Source organism: Patella vulgata, chromosome 4, assembly GCF_932274485.2.
Source record: "Patella vulgata chromosome 4, xgPatVulg1.2, whole genome shotgun sequence".
NCBI lineage: Eukaryota > Metazoa > Mollusca > Gastropoda > Patellidae > Patella > Patella vulgata.
Window position 1 is genome coordinate 1,379,014 of NC_065882.2, and position 21,664 is coordinate 1,400,677.

The 21,664-nt window shown below is 38.4% G+C and overlaps 1 protein-coding gene across 1 annotated transcript in view; it reads left to right on the plus strand.

Annotated features, from left to right (window-relative positions):
* The first annotated feature begins 293 nt into the window (after positions 1–293).
* Positions 294–21,664, plus strand: part of LOC126817651 (neuropeptide receptor 15) — a 61,808-nt gene continuing 40,437 nt past the window's right edge. Inside the window, exon 1 of the mRNA XM_050544758.1 lies at positions 294–1,232. Within this exon, the coding sequence (XP_050400715.1) occupies positions 784–1,232 (449 nt within the window). The 5' untranslated portion in view covers positions 294–783. The remainder of the gene's footprint in view (positions 1,233–21,664) is intronic.

Sequence of the window (21,664 nt, forward strand, 5' to 3'; positions counted from 1 at the left end):
TACATTAGTGGGCGTTATGTTTATCAACTATAAAACGTAGGCGGTCCAGGGGGAATTATATAATACTGTAGAACATGTCTCATATTTAAGAAAATCTGTTTTTAATATAAAATAACTTGAAAGTATTTTTTGAAAGCAACAAGTGGGCGTGGCACTAGTTAAGACTCGTGTATAAATAACGAACGATGAATGGACGGTGTAGCAGAATGAAAATAATGATTCTTGCGTGCCAAAGTAACTGCTTTATGCAAGTTTGTGCATTATAGGCGATTTAACTAACACGAACGGCGCAACAGATCGTTCTGTATGACGAGTGGCGTTCAACGACGGGGTATAGTTTTATATATGTGTATATATAAGCAGACACTTCTTCATTCATAGAACAGTGATCACATCGTCATATCGATCACACCGTATTGTAAACACAGTTGGTTGGCTGGAAAAACATCGACTATATATAAATATATGCATATTATACTCTACTGATTTAATTCACTTTTACTCTTTTCAGAATAAGTGGAAATTAGTCAAAAGGCTAAAAATTTCGGAATGACGGAAATTCTCTACGGGGGTGCCAGAAACTGTTTATTTGTTAACCTAGAAGCGTTGATTAACTGAAAAGTTAGAAAAACTTTTGGCGAAATCATCTTAAGTCTTGAATGATATATTCCCAATGGGAACTGGATCAAGATACAATTAGTAAGTTGACTATATCTAGGAGAAGTGAGCGGTGTTATTTAGCTAATTGCGGTCTCTTTGGAGTTCTATCTATAATCAGTGAAGATGGATGGCTTGGTTGACGGCGGTTTATCTGGTGACAGTCATTCAGTGTTGGCCTTAACATCTCAGGCGATAAACTTGACTCTTAACCTGCCGCTGGCGAATAACAGGACACCCGAGGTGGAAGAAAATCCGATGGTCTCGACCAGCTATATCGCTATTTTTTCAACTTTATTTTGTGTTGTGGGGTTTGTCGGAATTATCGGCAACTTTATGGTCATTTACATCATTCTAGCGGATCGAAAAATGCGAAAATCTGTGACAAATATGCTTATTCTGAACTTGGCAATTGCTGATTCAATAATCATGTTATTTGGAGTTCCCGAAATTGTACTATTCATGCTTAATAGGGGCTGGCTGATGGGATTGGTTATGTGTAAATTACAGAGGACCCTACTCGTCTGTGGTCTGTATTCCTCAGTGTTAACCCTTGTTGCGGTCTGTGTTGAAAGGTAAGCTTTAATACTTTAGGCGTTTATTTTTTTAGAATGTTGCAGATAATAGATCTGCCATTTATTTAAGAGCGACCATTACTTTTAGGAGAGAGAGAGAGAGAGAGAGAGAGAGAGAGATTAACGTCCACTCGACACAAACCAGGTCATTTCGGGACTAACATATGATTCAATTTTATTTCAATAATTCGCTAGCGCGTAAGGGATTTTAGTGGGGGAAAAGCCACGAGGTTGGACAGGCGACCCTACTCCTTGCCACGTACAACCGGCGAATGGAAACCACAGACTCAATGACAGACCTTATGATACAGCGCGCACTCGCTAAACATTCGGCCATCTACCCCCACCCCCTTTTAGGACACGCACAACTGTCTAATCGTTAAGATGGGACTAAAATACGAGATCCCGTGGATACATTGGCGTGCACGTAAAAGATCCCATGACAGTTGGGATTCGATAGAAGAGTAGGCCGTAGCGCCGCTGTCCGGGCAAAATTCCCTTTATATCACACTGTACGGCGTATGTCCGCCTTCTTATCCAGATTGGCGCAGACGTGCAGGACGTTAAACCCTATTTCAGTTTTACTTTAAGAATGTTATATGGCAGAATGGTCTAAAGCATTGCGCTCATATTAGCGCTAGCATGCGTTTTTCATGTACCGCGATCGTACCACAGGTGTAGTCCCTATATAGAGCTAATAAACTACTGATTTAATTGCTGTACTAATTACTTAAGCTCTCTCTCTCTCTCTCTCTCTCTCTCAATCTCTCTCTCTCTCCCTCTCTCTCTCTCAATCTCCATAATTAAAAAACCTTAAACATGAAAGGGAAAACTAATTAACCATTAGAGATGAATATTGATTTCGATTTAAATCTAATTCCAAAAAAACACCTTGCGGTTTCTATAACATGAGCTGATTAAAGACAGAGACACACCGGTTGATCATCAAAGACAAATCCTAGCAAAAGTCGTATAGGATTTATCACGTAAGTTATTGTTCGGCTAGGTTCCTAGTAAAAATGCTGGACGGAGGGCCTGACAAGGACAACTGTCTAATCATTCGGATGTTACAAGTAAAATATCCCTTGGCAGTTGGAATTCGATATAAGAGTAGGCCATGGTGCCACTGCCCTAGCAAAATTTCCCTCATAGCACACTGTATGCCTACACGAATAAGATCTGTTCTATAATTTCTACCATGTTGGAAAAGGGTGCTGCTAGGTTTCTATGTAAAATCCTCCTTAAGTAGGGTCTGTTTTATACACTAGGTCCTGATGAGAAGAGTTGCTGCGTTGATATTAGGTAAAATCCTACATGAATAGGGTCTGTTCTATACCTTACGGTTTTACGTAAGCCAAATAATGGTAACTTATAAGACAAACTGGTGCTGTTCACAAGAAAGAATCTGTCCTATGAATTCTCAAGATAAAACCTCCAGTTTAACCAGGGCCTAACTATACGCTGCTGGGGGTACAGATCGTATGCTAGTGTATACTTCTCATAAGGAAGTAAGATCTGTTAAAATCGGTTAATTCGTGTCTGTTCTGCCAAGGGCATTCCATGGCAACGTCTGGATGTTCGACTAATTCCCTATGTCCGATATATTTCACGATGCCTCGTGTGAAATACGTCCATCTGTAGACGGCACCGTTAGGTATATGTCATCTTAAGTTTTAGTAGCCATTGCTCACCCTAAGATCACTCTGGGTCAGTTATTGTTGGTGGTCGCTACGATCACCGCGTGTTAATTGACTCACAATTTTTTTTTCTTCTGCAAATTAAATTTTTAAACATTAAAGAAAAACAATTAATGTGTTGGAAGTAAGGATAGATAAAAAAAAATAGTTCTGCTTTAAACATACATTATGCAAGAGCTAAATCTGTCTATTGCAGGTCTTTCTTTAGTCCTGAAATGTTATCTAAATTATTAATTAGGCATTAATTAACTTATCCAGACTGTAATCTAGATGGCATCGCTAGCCTGCGAGCTTAAGTGGATTGTGATTCGATTTACTGCATAACTTTCCTTCTCGATTAAACGATTAAATGGATAATCGAGACTATGCTGTTTAACGTACTGACTTTAGTAATGATGACCGAGACTAGGCAGATATTTTATTCGCTTAGTTCTCGGTTCATAGTGGATCAATTTGAATGAAAATTTCAGCAAATTGCCTTTACGTTATCTAGTTTTTAATTATTATAGTGAGAACTGCCAACTCGTTATCGAATCTCCCATAATGTATCTTTAACCTATCCAGACCATAATCAACTCTCGATGTCAACGCTAGCCTGTGATATTTACTGGATTTGAATCCAATTTGCTGCTCAACGCTCAATGATGATTAAATCCAAAAATGGATAATCGAGACTACGTTTTTTTTATCGTACTGACTTTAGTAATGATGATCGGGGCTAGGCCTAAAATTCAAAAGCTAATACCTCGGTTCAGAGTTCTTTATCTAATCTCCCATAATCCCCCTTTAACTAAAGTTGTTTTGTGCAGTACTGATTATTTTAGACATTTATACCAAAACACAGGATATATATATATAAATAAATATACTTCTCTGTTATTTAATAACGATATTTCGTAACACATAAAGGTCACGTTTTCAAGTTAATGATAAATATCCATCTAGTCAGCCTATTTATTCATGTTTTAGCTTAAATATCAAACAAATAAATAACCAGAAGAAACCATTAAAATTATTAAAAGCAACCATAATGACAATAATAAGACAAATAATAATAGATAACTGATACCTAGTAGTAATAATAGACAATTATTACCTGAGATGTTGACAGTAACAGTGATACTAAAGATAACTGATACTTAGTAGTAATAATAGACAATTATTACCTGAGATGTTGACAGTAACAGTGATACTAAAGATAACTGATACTTAGTAGTAATAATAGACAATTATTACCTGAGATGTTGACAGTAACAGTGATACTAAAGATAACTGATACTTAGTAGTAATAATAGACAATTATTACCTGAGATGTTGACAGTAACAGTGATACTAAAGATAATTAGTACCTAGTTGTAATAATGGGGTTTAATCTCACTGTGCCCCCCAATCAACTGGTGTTATAGGGTAGTGGTGTGAAAATTTAAGTAAACAAAGGATTATAGACTGTATCCTTATTAGTACTGTTCACCTAGTTAAAATTTAATTATTTTAATGATTAAAATATATAAGTTAAGTTCACGTGTCATCGGTTAACGAGTATCTTAAATATTATTGACCTACCTTTCATTCAGACAGTACTCATAAATCAATCAAATATATGATTAGAAACTCACTATCATTATATAAGGATAGTTGTCACCCCAATTACATTATATCTTTTAAAATGGCTCAAGTTCGCATAGGGTTTATTCCTAATTCCCAAGGAGGTCAAAATTTAGTTAATTATACGAAACCCAATAGCACCTGCAGACTTTTACTGAAAATACAATAGTTCAATTGGATAACGGGGGACGATTGCCCCCTAATAGACGAAAATATAAAAGAGTAGAAGAATCTATTAATGATCTAAAAATCAAACTGTTAAATGTAGTAAAAAGTGCAATTGAATATACTGACGCCATATCACATTTAGTAGGGTTATGATTTATAATTGATACATGTATTTGTTGTTACTTTTATGAAATTTATTGTGAATAAAGTTGTTAATTAGTTTAAACCTAGTAGTTTAAAAAAACAGACTATACTTTTAACACCATTGTATTCGATAATCCCCTTGCTTGATTAATCCCCCCATGAGAACAATAGCAGGGGGCACAGTGAGATGTCCCCAATAATAGATAATCACTACCTGTAAGTATTGTTTAATGGTCGAGAGCGAGACATTAAGTAATATATTGTAACAACATGAGGGCCGTGAGGCCCGAATGTTTTTACAATATATTACGCAATGTCTTAAGCTCGAGACCATTAAACAACTTAAAATACAGACACTTGCACGTGCTTTGCAATGAAATACGTCACTCGAGTTCAATATTTTACGAAGTTACGCTTGGCACATTGCCCGTACGATTATTTGAAATAATGGTACTCCAACATCAAAGGATGACGTCACATCTGTATTTTAATAATAGATAATCACTACCTGGGCAGATGTTGACAGTAACAGTATTTTAGACATGTTTTTTTTCTGTTTTGTTTCTAAATTCTTTCCATTGAACGCTGATTTGATAAAAAAAGAAAAGCGGAGTGGGGGTTCTTAATGATGCATTATGTAAGATTTAAATCTGCCTATTACAGGTCTAGCTTTGGGCCTCCGGGGGTTGGATGGCCGAAGGGTTAGCGCGTGCGCGCTGTATCATAAGGTCTGTCATTGAGTCAACTGTGGTGGTTTCGATTCCCATGTTGTACGTGATAAGGCGTTGGGTCGCCTGCCCAACCTTGTGGGTTTTCTCCCGGTCGTCCTCCGGTTTCCTCCCACTGCAAGCGGATTATTGAAATAAAATTGAACCACATGTTAGTCCCGAAATGACCTAGTTTGTGTTAAAACCCATCTCTCTCTCTCTTTCTCTCTCTCTTTCTCTCTCTCCCTCTCTTTTTCTCTCTATCTTCTTTTGGCCTCAAATCTCATATGAATTATTCAGTTATTCATTAAAACATTTATTTACATGACAAGTCCATAATCAACCCTCTGGACCGTCGGGTGGTTGTAATTTTGAACGGATTACAACACGATCGCATTAATAATTTAATATAAAAATGGAAAATCGAGACGACGATATTCTTAAACAGTCCTAACTTCGCTAGGAATGAAGTAATTTGACTGGAAATTTCAACATTGCCTTTTCATTATCTCTATTTACACTATAATAGGCGAACCGTCCGCTCTTTATCTCAATGCATATTTAAAAAACGAATATCGCACTATATTGGACCTGGTTATATCGATACCTAGTTATATCGATACCTGCTTATATCGACGGCTGGTTATATCGATAACTGGTTATATCGACTCCTAGTTATATCAAGATCTGGTTATATCGACACCTGGCTGTATCAACACCTGGCTGTATCAACACCTCTTTCTATCGATCCCTGATTATATCGACACCTAGTTATATCGACACCTGTTTATAATTACCTGGTTATATTGAGACCCGTTTATATCGATACCTGGTTATATCGACACCTAGTTCTATCAAGATCTGGTTATATCGATACCTGGTTATATTGATACCTGGTTATATCGAGACCTATTTATATCGACACCTGATTATATCGACAATACGACTTAAGGCTGCGCCAACTACCATAAATTAAGTTTATTTGTGGCTGTACAGCTATAGACCTATACAATAAAAATAAAACGGGCTTGAACGTTCTACTTCCCGGCACCAACTGGGCTGTTTTTTGTCCCATCAGCACAACTAGACATGCCCTCCGCCCAGCAGCACTGACAAGGGTAAAACAATACGAACCCGGAACCTCTTCGTCAGTGAGCAAGATCTTTTTTTTCTTGTATATATATATAGCTATTTAATATAAAATTAAAAACATAATTTTGGTTGACATAAATAATTTAGAATATATCTATAATCATGAAGCCACCTTTGTGCCACAGTTAAAATCATGTTTAGCAAAAATATGACGAACACGCTTGATGAGTTTACTGGAAAGTGGTGACTCCATCAATTTATAATTTATTAATTTTTTTTATACAACTAAGGGTGATCAAGCAGTTCTTTTCATTTCTAACTTTTTCTTAAAATCAATTTATATAATGACTGCTGAAAGACCAGAACAAATTCATCACATAAGATTGGCAGAGCGCCCCTTCGGTCCACCAAGAGCGACTTGTGTGGTTTAAGTGGCACTCTTGTTACTCTACACAACGAGCCTCGGCTGTATGACAGTAAGTGATATGTACCTACGCCTATACAATTGCGATGCGGTACCGGTTTACTTATTAGGAAAACTTGCCGCTTTTAGAAAGAAGTTAACCAAATTGCGTCGTTCGAAGCGTGTGTAGAATTTTTAGTGCAAAGTTGTCCTTGTTTGAAGAAAATCGGATAAACTCGAAAGAAAAACAGCTTAAGACTTTGAAATATTTTTTTGATAAAACATTCTGCAAAGGCGTCGTCATGGACAACGCCGTTGGTTATCCGGGAACTTGAAAGTAGTCCCAATGGCGGACATCGTCCTACAGCCGAGGCTAGATGTAGGGTACTGGAATCTGCTGAGGTTTGCCGAGTGGCACAAGTGGGTGACACTTTCTCTTCGTTTCCTTGTTTTAAAATGAACAGTTATACGCCTGATCGTCGCGGTAGGTTATTGAACGCAATAGGGGCCACAGTTTTGTCTTTTCCAATTTGATGTGAAGATGAACCATACCGCATTTCAGCGTTCAGCGATCTTTCGCTCCCGAATTACACCCCCTTTTCCGAAAATCTTGTGAACACGATAGATCCTACAATTGCAAACAGATTTTTCTCACATTTGGTGTGAAAGAGAGCGGGAGAGAGAGGGAGAGAGAGAAGGAGAGAGAGAGAGGGGGGGCAAACGTCCACTCGAAACAAACCAGGTTATTTCGGGACTAACAGATGGTTCAATTTTATTTCAATAATACGCTTGCGTGTAGCATGGTCTTTAGCAGTGGGAGGAAACCGGACGACCCGGAGGAAACCCACGAGGTTGGACAGGCTACCCTACCCCCCCACCACCACCTCTAGAGAAAGGAAATGAAATGAAATGGGGTTTAACGTCCTACTGTTCTGCTCCTATACTGGGCTAATGAAGACGGGCATACGCCATACAGTGTGCTATGAGGGAAATTTTGCCCGGGCAGCGGCACTATCGCCTACTCTTATATCGAATTCCAACTGCCAAGGGATCTTTTACGTGCATTCTAATGTATACACGGGACCTCGGTTGTTCGTCTCATCCGAAAGACTAGACAACTCTCCTTGTCAGGCCCTCCGTTCTGCACCACTGACAAGGGGAAACCACGTCGGAAAATCTGGATGAACTTTCTCGGCCAATGCAGGGATCGAACACCCGACCTCCAAGCTAGAGAGCCAGCGTCTTAACCACCTAGCCACCGTGGCTCCCCTAGAGAAAGAAAGGGAAAGCTTGAGACTATAAGATCAGATAGAAACAGCATATTTTTATTGTCTGTGATATCACCTCGGTGGACGCGGACGTTAAATAAAGCTTTTTCACACACGCATATTTTTAATAATTAATTTGTGGAACTCTTGTTTAATAAATAAACGAATTGGATTTCAGCCCCTAGTGGTTTTTATGGGGAGAATAAACACCTCATTACTTGACATGAACAATGTACAGGATACCACCAGGCCCATTAACCTTTGTCTACAACTAAACCTGTCGAGTTACGGTGATAATAGTTTTACTGACCCTGTAGCCATTTGTCTATCAGTACACTACCGCTTCCCGCTTTTTTTTCTTCTTCTATAATTAAATATACTATTGCGGACCTAATTATATGGCTAGACGAGCGGGCTTACACACAAATCTTCAATAGAATTAAACGTAATCAGATCTGCAAAATGAAATCAAGTGAGGTTTGGAGTCCTATTTTTAAGAACCAACCGAGCTTATGAAGTTTGACATACACCATATGGAGTGTGCTATGATGTAAATTGTGCGTGTGCTGCGGTGTTACTGCCTAATTTTCATCTATTGCCAGCTGGCATGGGTTCTTTCCGAAGAGATTATTTTTGCCAGGAGGGGTTGCACAAATCAACCACCATTTCATATAATGTTATAAACTTGTTACACAGTGCTTAGCAACAACTATATGGGAGGACATCGATATTTGTTTGTCCTATCCGAACCTCAAGACCTGTTTGATCCTTGTCAGGCCCGTCTTGCACAACTGACAAAATATCCTCTTCGTGGTTGTTATGTGAGAGAGAGAGAGAGAGAGAGAGAGAGAATGAGAGAGAGGTGGATTGTTCTAACTTCAACTAACCCCTGTACATCTAACCTCGGCTGGGTGACGAATTCGGCCATATTGGAACTACTTTCAAGTGCCCGGATTAAAAATGGCGGCGCCCATAATTGGATGAAAGACGCCTGATAAGAGTGTTCTATCTCAAGAAACTGTTTGTTGTTTGTTATGCACTTCCGATAGTAAACGCTTAAATTGTTTGACTAAAGCTAGGAAGGGTATCGTAGTCCGTCGAGGTTTGCCGGATGTCTTCGAACGACGCTATTTTGACAACGTCTTTCTAAAAGCGGCAAGTGTTGCCAATAGTAAACCGGCAGCCGTATCACAATTGTATGGATATAACTACATATCACTTAACGTCATACAGCTGGGTATATTAAATAAGCATACTAATACACCATTACTTTTTAAGGACGTTACGGGCACTAATCTCCTTAGGAAATATCGCTTTACATGAATTTGATTTGTCAGTTAAAAAGGAACTACTTTTTTTAATTTTCAAAGAACAGTTCATTTTTTATCAAAAGTAACTTCTTTTTTTTTATTAAAAATAAATTATTTTTTATTTAATTGACCTTGATGTAATCAATGTAATCATGATCAGTAAAAGTGAAATCTATAGCAAAGAATTATATTTATTTATTTGTGCATTGGGTCATAAATAAAATCTCCTACTCGTCTTTTTTGATATCAAACATTATCAACACTGGTCGATAAAGTAAAAAAAGAAACGAGGCTCTGCCGAGTTTTTTTTTCCTTTATCGACTTGTATTGATATTTTTTGATTTAAAAAAATACTCGTAGGAGATTCTCTATATGTACACACTCACATTGTGAAATGAAACTAACAAGATCAAATATATCAACGTTTTTAGGACCGGTCTCGTAGCTAGGCCTACTTCGATATATATACACACCCTCATTGGTACGCTCTTCAAGTAACACTGATGATGGACAGGGCAACATGTGACATAGCCAACTGTGTAGTAATACATAAAGATTTACCCGAATCGTTAATTTGATTCGTCCTATGATTATCTTTATCAGTGAAGAGACATTGGTTTTTCTCACTGGATGTCACACCCGTGACAAGAGTTGATTAGTCGACACGATCACGCTAATTGTTAACCTGATACGGATTGACATGTTTTGCTCGTTAGTGGAATATCTATGTTGAATAATAATTTCTTTACAGGAAATGAAATGAAATGGGGTTTAACGTCCTACTTTTCTGCGACAAGCTGGCTTTAATGGAATGAAAAGGGGTTAACGTCCTACTGTTCTGCTCCGACTGGGCTAATGAAGACGGACATACGCCATGGCGTGTGCTATGGCGGGATTGTATGCCCAGGCAGCGGCGCTACGGTATTCATTTGAAAGGGCTAACGGGTGGCCGAATAGTTAACGCGTGCGCGTTGTATCAGAATGTCTACCATTGAGTCAAGTGACATGGTTTCGATTCCCCGCTTGTCCGTTACAAGGTCGCCCGTCAAATCTCCTGGGTTTTCACTGGGCCCTACGGTTTCCTCTCACTGCTAAAGACCCCTACGTACAAGCGAAATATTGAAATAAAATTCAACCATGTTAGTCCCGAAATGACCTGGTTTGTGTCGAGTGGACGTTACACCTCATTTCTCTCCCTCTCGTAAAAGGGCTAGTGTTTGTGGATCGGACAAGGGACGCGTGTCGAAAAATAGAGAGAGAGAGAGGAAGAGAGAGAGAGAGAGAGAGAGAGAAATGGGGTTTAACGTCCACTCGACACAAACTAGGTCATTTCGGGACTAACATATGGTTTTTACTTTTTTTTTATTTCAATAATTCGCTTGCGCGTAGGGATCTTTAGCAGTGGGAGGAAACCGGTGGACCCGGAGAAAACCCACGAGGCTGGACAGGCAACCCTACTCCTTGTCACGTACAACCGAGGATTCGAAACCACGCCAGCTGACTCAATGACAGGCCTTATGATACAGCAAGCACGTCCTAACCATTCGGCCACCCCGCCCCCCCCCCCCCCCCCCGAAAAATAGAACTTTTGTAAATCGAAGAAAACTAGTTGAGCAGAAACGCCACTGTCTTGGGCAATATTCTCCATCCTCGCAATTCACGCGTAACTATAACAATGAACATTGTCATATGTTAGTTCTAAAATGACGGAAGTATGGTACCGGTGTTGACAAGACGTTAAGCACCAGTTCTTTCCATTCTATTCCATTCCCTATATTAAAAGGGGGTGCCACGGTGGCTAAGTGAGTAAGACGCTGGCTCCATCCCGGCGTGGTGTGCCCTTGTCGTTCGGATGGGACAAAAAACACGAGGTCCGGTGTACACATTGACGTGCACGTAAAAGATCCCTTAGCATTTGGAATTCAATAAAAGAGTAGGCCGTGGCGCTACTATCCGGGGAAATATTCCTCATAGCACAGAGCATGGCGTATACACGTCTTCATTAACCCACTCGGAGCAGGGGCCTGTTTCACGAAATTTCAAGTAAAGATAAAATCCAGTTTTAGTAGATACGTCAATTTTGATTGGCTAAGCACTAAAATCAATCTAATATTATCCAATTAAATTACTAAAATTTGGATTTTATCTTAGTTAGAATTTGGTGAAACAGGTCCCCCGAACTGTAACTGGAGCCATGGTGACTAAGTGAATAAGAAAATGGCTTGCGTGCCTGGAAGTCGCGGTTTCTCTTCCGGTGTTGGCCGAGCACCGCTGTTCGGGAAAAATTTCCCTCATAGCACACTGCATGGCGCATGCTCGTCTTCATTAACCCAGTCAGAACCAGAACAGTAGGAGACAGAGAGAGAGAGAGAGAGAGAGAGGGGGGGAGAGAGAGAGAGAGAGGGAGATGGGGTTTAACGTCCAATTGACACAAACTAGGTCATTTCGGGACTAACACATGTTTCAATTTTATTTCAATAATTCGCTTGCGCGTCGGGGTCTTTGCAGTGAAGGAAACCGGAGGACTCGGAGAAAACCCACGAGGTTGGACAGGCGACCATACTCCTTGTCACGTACAACCGGGGAATCGAAACCCCGCCAGTTGACTCAATGACAGACCGTATGATACAGCGCAGCGCGCACGTGCTAAGCATTCGGCCATCCAGCCCCTCCAGTAGGACGTTAAGCCCCATTTCATTTCATGTCATAGTAACAGTGACTAGATTCAAGTCAGTTATTGTGAGATGTGTTTGTTGTATGTCTATATAAGGCACTGTATTGCCAAGGGCTGGTTGCTCAAAGCTCCGTTAACTTTTAACGACTCGTTAACATGATGTTAATGGATCGTTATCTATAACGGAGAGAAGCCCCATTAACTTTAAAGATACATTCCCGGTACAAACTGGGTGATTTAATGGTACATATGGACTAAAAACATTCAAACTAATTAATTTGTCATAATTTTGCTTCAAATCCTTCTAAAACATTGTAATTGCGAAGGAATGCCCTGCTATAAAAATTCGATCAAACCAGGTCATGTTTACGTCACGTGACTTACCTCTCTTGCAAGTCAGAGGAGAATTCATTGCATACATAAGACGATGTTGTCTTTAATCACTTACTATTTATTACAATTATCGAATCCTTATTTAATTCTCGGATTATCCACTACCCGCGTCTTTTTCCGCCATTTTTATCTCAGAAAGTGTTGTACGTCTAACTCTTCATAAAGTTTATCAACTTGTACATCAAGCGCTCAATGTTCGCGTCTGACCTTTGACATCACGCGTGCAGAAATTCCTAATCGTCGGGCTTTCCATTAGGGGAACCCTTACATTTTTGTCCTGTATACGCTCCATGAGTGTTATTCGGGGAATCCAGTATTTTTCTAGTAAGATTGGATATCTCTACTTTCCATATATACCAAAATTGCCATACTTTTATTGGAAATAACCACCCGATAAATACTTTTTGGGGGAACCCATCTTTAACATATCGTTAACTTGGCGTTATAGTATTCTACAAAATTTTGGGAGCCTGTAGTAAATAATGGCCAGAAATATTCTACAGTTTCTGAAGTGCAAATCAGCAAATGGACTGTTCACCGTGTACAAAATACACGACAAACGGTGGTAACAGGTGTCCGGAAAACTGACTTTCCAGTGACAGAAATTAAACGGACCATTAACAAACGACGCGTTAGCAAGATAACAATCCGTTAGAGTTTAACGGATTCTTAAAATAACTTAGTTTTGAGCAACCGCAACCGGTCCCTGGTCTATTGAAAACGTGTTTGTTGTATGTAGTGTCTATATAAGGTACTCTATTGCCAGATGTATTTTTAAAGATTTATCGGAGGGTCTATTAAAGACGAAGGAATTACTTGTTTATATAAATTCTTATGTACTGATGTTTACACTAGACAAACGGAAGTTATAACGAGAGTTCTAAAATCTTTTAACCATTAATAGCAATTTGGCAGATTCCATTGAACCGTTGAACAGCATTGCACAACTCAGCATATCGGCATATTGACATAACAAAATGGTCTTTTGTAGAAGTGAATTTACATCCAGTCTTTAGCGAGAAATATTAATCGGTTTTCCTCGCTTTGCTATTTCGGTCTTAAAGAACGTAGCAGACCACATATTAAGTCGCCCTTGTACTTCGTCCCCTTCACAAAATCTTATTTAAATTAAAGAAACGATGGCGGTGTTCTCTTGTTCAAGTTATGATGGATTAAATTTGGTTTAATTCGCTCATCAAACATGTTCACCGTGTAACTACAGATGAGAAAACCTTTTTCAAACTGGAGAAAAAATTAAAGGTAAATACGCAACGGGTGGCTGCAATCTTTAAACAACCTGATTTAAATACAGATCTACATTTCGTTTCGTTTTTTTTTATACTTTCGATCCCTACACTACAAAAAGACCTGACAAGTTGTAGCGATAGGTCGCGTCAGAGGTCATACAAGCGGGTTTTGACCCTATGACGTCAGAAATTTGATTACCCAATCAGCATTGATGGTTCTAGTGGATTACCCACAGTTCCGTGCAAAACACGTCTAAAGCTCGCCGTAACAGACCGTTTCATTGGGTAATCTCTCACACCATTCAGAACACGTCAATGATAACAACTCTTCGAGATCCTAGTGTAGTAAAGACAAGTCAAACGAAATTTTCAACTGCAAAAAACGAAACGAAATAGGATCTGTGTGTTTAATTAGATTGATCTTTAAACGGACTCTGAGTGATGTAAACATGGTGAGCGATGGTGGTTGAGTGGGTAAGACGATGGTGGACGATGGTGGTTGAATGAGTATACGTATGGCTGGGTAATGATCAGGTCCGGGAGAAATCCAACTTAAAGATGTCTTTCCGCGACAGTTGATTGTCTGTCTATTAAATGAAATGAAATGGGGTTTCACGTCTTATTTAATTGTATCAACGGCCCCCGAGTTCACGAAGCATTCTCAGACTTAAGTTAAGAATTTACTCAAAATTGTACCCCCTATTTTAACTAAAATATAGCCCTTTATAAAACTTTTGTTGTTTTAATGTATCAAATACATCAATAAGAAACTATGTTCAAAGTTTTGTGTTTCTGGATCAAAGATATTTCTCATAAACGATGATTTAATTTTGAGTGAATTCTTAAATTAAGTCTTCACCTACCCTTCAGCATATTCTCACCGTCATGTGTTTGTTTTTAACGTGCATGCTACGTTTTCGCCCCATGCGAAGGATTGCACGCCGTTTCCTAACCCGATCTGAACTACAGACAAGGCAGAGAGAGAAATGAGGTTTAACGTCCACTCGACACAAACTAGGTCATTTGGAGACTAACATATGGTTGAATTTTATTTCAATAATTCGCTTGCGCGTAGGGGTCTTTAGCAGTGTGAGGAAACCGGAGGACCCGGAGAAAACCCACGAGGTTGGACAGGCGACCCTACTTAATGACAGACCTTATGATACAGCGCGCACGTGTTAACCATTCGGCCATCCAACCCCCCTGAATCCCGAGGAACTGTCTCCACTACCATCAGCTCTACTAACTAATGCTAGGTTGCTACTATCACGTTAACCAGTAGTTAAATCGCTGACATCGATTTCCAGGCGATTTTTATCTTTTTGGTATATTTTATTTGTGAATGTGTGTTTTGTTATTCTGTAAAATGTCCCTGAACACATTTGTGAAATGGGCCCTATATACATTTTGTAATAATAATATGTAACGTTTGTTGTTTTGCTTTTATTTATTTGGACTTCTGTCACGATTGAAATGGTGGTTTTAATCGTGGAGTAATCGTGGTCATCCTATCAGGTCTTATCATATATTGCGGTCAGTCGTAGAAATCGTGCTGATCGTATCGAAATGTGTCCGAACGTATCTGCACGTACCAGATCGTGGACTCAGGAGCTACAATCCTATCGTATCGCATCGCACGACAGTGGGAGTTTAGCATAAGGATTTTTTAATTCGATTTTCTCTCTGTGTGTAAAAGACACACAGCGAGCGAGCTAAATTTATAGTAACTTTGATCGTAAAAGAATTTGTTATTCAGCTGGCGGCAAAGAAAGTTAGTGATGAATCTGTGCAATGTATTATGTGTTTATGTTTCCCATGAAATAATTGACATTCCTACTAGTTAACCAAGATTAATGTATTCTGTCGTTTTTATATAAAATAATGGATATCATGTTTCATGTTGAAAAAATGAAGAGGGAGAGAGAGAGAGAGAGAGAGGGGTGGGAGATTGTAACGTCCACTCGACACAAACCAGGTCATTTCGGGACTAACATATGGTTGAATTTTATTTCAATATTTCGCTTGCGCATAGGGGTCTTTAGCAATGAGAGGAAACCGTAGTAGGGCCCGGGGAAAACTCAGGAGATTGGACGGGCGACCTTGTAACGTACAAGCGGGGAATCGAAACCATGTCACTTGAATCAATGGCAGACATTCTGATACAACGCGCACGCGTTAACTATTCGGCCACCCATTTCTGTATTAACATATAATTCAATTTCATAAAATCTCTTACGCAGATGGTCTTTAGCAGTGGGAAAATACTCGAACACCCCGTGAAAACTCACGACAGTAGTCATGCGATCCCGGAGTTGGCCGAGAAGGTCTTCGGGTTTCATCCCGCTGTTTGACAAGAAGGTCCTAAGAAATTTGTCAGCTTGGTGTCGTCTTGTCAGTGGTGCAAGACGGTGTGACCTTGGGTTTTCGTTTCATTTGAACGGTTAAACGCTGTTCCATGCCCCACTACTGACAAAGGGAAACCACACAGGAAACACCACCGGGATCGATCCCCGGACCTGCTGACCCTTAATCAATGAGCCACTGTGGCCCCTTTGTTTATTCACTATGGTCCTTTGCGCAATGTCATTTGCAAGGATTTCCCGTGTTGGTCACGAATGTTCATCGGATTTTTCAGGTGTAGTTCCCCCAGGCTAGGGAGAACGTCTAGTCGTTCGGATGGAACTAAAAACCGAGGTCCGGTGTACACATTGGTTGCACGTAAAAGATCCCTTGGCAGTTGGAATTCTATATAAGAGTAGGCTATAGTGCCGCTGCCCGGGCAAGATTTCCCTCATAGCACACTGTATGGTGTATGCCTGTCTTCATTAGCCCAGTCGGAGCAGAACAGCAGGACGTTAAACCCCATTTCATTTCATTTCATTTGTCCCTATACAAACATTATAGGCGTTTATACCGCCCACTGATTAGACAAAGTGATTTTCATCTTTAACGTCCATCTAATTTAAATCGATTTCGGAACCGATTACCCCCAATCGCCAAATCACCTCCAGGTGCGATTTGTAAATTTGATCCGGTGATCGATATAAGCGTAGGCTGTAGCGCCGATGTCTTGCCAAATATATCCCGCATAGCTCCCGGTGTTGGCCTAGCGCCGGGCAAAATTTCCCTCATAGCACACTGCATGGCATATGCCCGTCTGCATTAGCCCAGTCGGAGCAAAACAGTAGGACGTTAAACCCCATTCCATTTCATTTTGATTTCGTTAACCAGTCTTCATGAAGCCAATAGGCTGAGAAAAGCTAAAGCTAAATCCCATTTCATTTGGATTTAGTTAATTACCACAGCGGTAGTGGGACGATCCAAACTGCGATGTTATATTACAAAAGTACATATAACCTTTCTCTCTGGTCTGTAATCCACGCGTAGGATTGTAAATATGTTTTTAATTACCATCTTTTATTTGTTATCGAGACAATGAGCTGCATATTCACGTACTAGTTTATGCACCTATAATGGATACAAGCTAAATAGAAATCTTTTTTATCCAAGGAATCTTTGCAACACATTTACTGTTTTCTCTCTCAGTGACATTAACCAATATTTACTTGTGATCAATTCGAACACCCACCACGAGAGACACCTAGGCGCCAACACCAGGAATATATTACCTTATTGTATTTATTATAGTTAATAAAACAAATTAGCTAAACTGATCAATCGATCAAGGAAAGGTTAATTTACAATTAGAATTGTTAGCCATAATTACCAACTGAAATTATCATAGCAATCGATCTGTTAAATCCCGAAAATAACAAGAAATGACAGAAAAATCTTACAAAAAAACTTCTTTGATTAGGAATATATGAATTTTTCAATAGATTGCCTGACAAAAATGGTATAATTACTGTTTGTTTTTATGACGTTTATGTATTTATAGAAATGAATCAATGTTGGGGGCGGTTTGAAAATAGCGGTCATTATAACAAATAAGTGTAGCAATATAGTTGTGGCGACATTGTTAGGTGACATAATGAGGTGACAAGTATCGCTATAATAGATAGAAAATAGATAATGTAAAGAGAATATGCTGAAATTTTCAGTCAAATTACTTTACTCTGAACCAAGAAAACCGAAATTCAAAAACACTGTAGCCTCGATTGTCATTGTAACCGTTGATACGATTATAAACAAAGTCTCGATTATCCATTTTTACGGTTAATCATAAACAGTCGTTGAATAGCAGATCTGATTCAAATCCGATGGCACCGAGAGTTAATTATGGTCTTGCCGTGGTGTTAATAAACGTATAATTATTAGTTTATATAACATTCACCAAAAAGACAGCTGTCTAGTCGTTCGGATGGGACGAAAACCCGAGGTCCTGTGTACACATTGGCGTGCACGTAAAAGATCCCTTGGCATCTGGAATTCGATGTAAGAGTGGGCCATAGTGCCGCAGTCCGGGCAGAATTTCCGTCATAACACACTGTATGGCGTATGCTCGTCTTCATTAGCCCAGATGAAGCAGAACAGTAGGACGTTAAACAATTTACTAGCTATGGGTTAACGTTCGCTTTCAGCTTGCCTGATATCACTGACACGCGCTTCCTGAGAAACTTACCAAATTAGAGCAGTCGTGATTAGTCAATAGATTCTCAAACTAATATTTGTTTTATCTCCCTTAAAGATACATTATGTAAGATTTAATAAAGAGCTAGTCGTTCTTACTAAAATAGATAATGAAATATGAATATATTGAAAATTTCATTCATATTACTTTATTCTGGGCGAAGTAATGACTGTTTGAAGATGTAGCGTAACCGTTGAGTATCGCAGCAACGGTACTGGACAAACGAAACTAAGCCCCAATTATCCATTTTATCATAAAATTATTTTAATCCCTTTAAATCTCTGCCATCAGAGAGTAGATTAATGGCTTGTCATGTGATTAAATGTTTAAATAATAGATTAAAGAATATCGGAAGCCAAAAGAAAGACCTGTAATAGATAGATTTAACTCTTACATACTGTGTCTTTAAAGATCTGTTAAAAGTTAGTTTGAACCTAGAAGGGGGGTTGGGTGGCTGAATGGTTAGTGTGCGCGCGCAGTATCATAAAGTCTGTCATTGAGTCGACTGGCGTGGTTTCGAATCCCCGGTTGTACTTGACAAGGAGTAGGGTCGCCTGTCCAACCTCGTGGGTTTTCTCCGGGTCGTCCAGTTTCCTCCCACTGCTAAAGACCCCTACACGCAAGCGAATTATTGAAATAAAAAATTAAACCATATGTTAGTCCCGAAATGACCTAGTTTGTGTCGAGTGGACGTTAAACCACATTTCTCTTTCTCTCTCTTGAACCTAGACAATAACTTAACAATGAGTCGGACCTTATTGCACTAGCGTTTTTAATTTGTGTTATTAATCTGAAGTGTTTCATTTTCAATGTATTTGTTATACTCGATGCTTTATTTAGTTTAAACAATATTTTATTCAATAAACTAAATTGGATTGAACAACAGGCACGTTCTCTCCAAACATATAAAATCGTTAAATGTTATGTTTACACTAAATAATGGTGGACATATGGATAGGCCTTGAGTTGCAAATATATGTACTTGGAGTGTAATTGTAAGTTTTAAATGTTAAATGTCTTGTATGTATTTTTTACACTATTTCAAATGTGTTTGAATCTGAAAGAAAAGGGTTGCCATATAATACCGGGTCAATTACATAAAGGGACATTATGGGAGATTTGATAACGAGTTGGCAGTTTTAACTATAATAGTTAAAAAAATAGATAATGTAAAGGCAATTTGCTGAACATCGCAGTCAAATTGATCCACTCTGAACCGAGATATTAGCTTTTGAATTTAAGGCCTAGCCTCGATCATCTTTACTAAAGTCGGTACGATATAAAACATAGTCTCGATTGCCCATTTTTGGATTTGATCATGAATGAAAGTTGACCAACATATCGGATTCAAATCCAGTAAATATCACAGACTAGCGATAACATCGCGAGTTGATTATGGTCTGGATAGGTTAATTAATGTCTAATTAATAATTTAGAAAACATTTCAGGCCTAAAGAAAGACCTGCAATAGGCAGATTTAGCTCTTGCATAATGTATGTTTAATATGATTATTACAATGACATCATTATTAATGTGACGTCATACTGTATGTTTAATGCACGTTTTTAGTTTATGGAATTCCGATAAATTATACATAGTGAGATCCTGATAATTCCTGATAATCCACAACAGCTACTCACAGGTTTATTCTTTGTAAAAAAAAACAAAACCTTCCAAATTAAGTATACCTTTCCATGTTATTAAACATACATTATACAAGAGCTAAATCTGCCTATTGCAGGTCTTTCTTTAGGCCTGAAATGTTATATAAATTATTAATTAGACATTAATTTAGATGATCGAGACTTTGTTGGGTTTTTTTTTATCGTACCGACTTTAGTAATGATGTTCGAGGCTAGGCCTAAAAATCAAACGCCAAATTCTCCATCGGTTCAGAGTGGGTCAATTGGGTCATTATAGTGATGTTAAACATGCATTATACAAGAGCTAAATCTGTCTATTTCAGGTCTTTCTTTAGGCCTTAAATATTATCTAAATTATTAATTAGACATTAATTAACATATCCAGATCATAATCAACCCTCGATGGCATCGGATTTCATCTAATATTAAATAGATTAGAACAGTTCCGCGATATTTTGATTTAAGCTAAAAATGGATGAGCCAGACTTAGATTCGAACAGCCAGTACGGTGGTTGAAATTATAGCACATTTTACATTATCTATTTTCGAACTATTATAGCAAGAATGGCTAGCTCTTTGTCTAAATCTTACATAATGTATCTTTAAGTGGAATTAACCCTATTTATTTAAGTGGAATTTCCACGCTGGTCTAGTAATTCGAGTAGATCGGTATTGAAAATATAATTTCCACATCTATTCAATACGCTGGTCTGGTTATTTTAGTAGAAGTATATTGATAATTTAAAAATATAATTTCAACATCTATTCAATATGAACGTGACGTACATGCTCTGGTAATAAATTAAATTAGATATCCTATTGATTACCCGAGTCGCAGATAATATCGCTTGTTTCTTGTAAATTTAAGAAACTAAAATAGTTTAATTGATATATAAAAAGTGAAGAACTAAGACAAAGGTATTGACCCAGCATCGATTTTTATTCTCTCGATTCAACAATGAGTTTCAGTTAGGGTTGTATTTCTTTATTAACCTACTACACCCAAGTCTCTGAATTTCATTTGTTTTAATTATTAAAGATAAATTATGTAAGATGTAGATAAAGAGCTGACAGTTCTCGCTATAATAGCACAAAAATAGATAATTCAAAATGAAAATATTGAAAATTTCATTCAAATTACTTCATTCTCAGCCAAGTTATCACTGTTTGTAGTTTTGGCAAGATGTGTTCATTGTGGTAACCAGGGCTCGGGCAAATTTGAGACTTAGCCTCGCTTTCCCATTTTTAAATTAAATTTTTTAAATGGCGAACCGTTTTAATCTAGTTAACATCTCGAGTACCCGATGCCATTGAGAGTTGGTTATGGTCTTGTTTTGTTAATAAATATCTAATTAATAGTTTATATAACATTTCAGGCCTAAAGAAAGACCTGCATTAGGCAGATTTACCTCTTGCATAATGTATCTCTAACCGTCATTTGAAGGATTTTGACTCCCTTTTAAACCAAATATTGTAGAAGTTGAATCTCT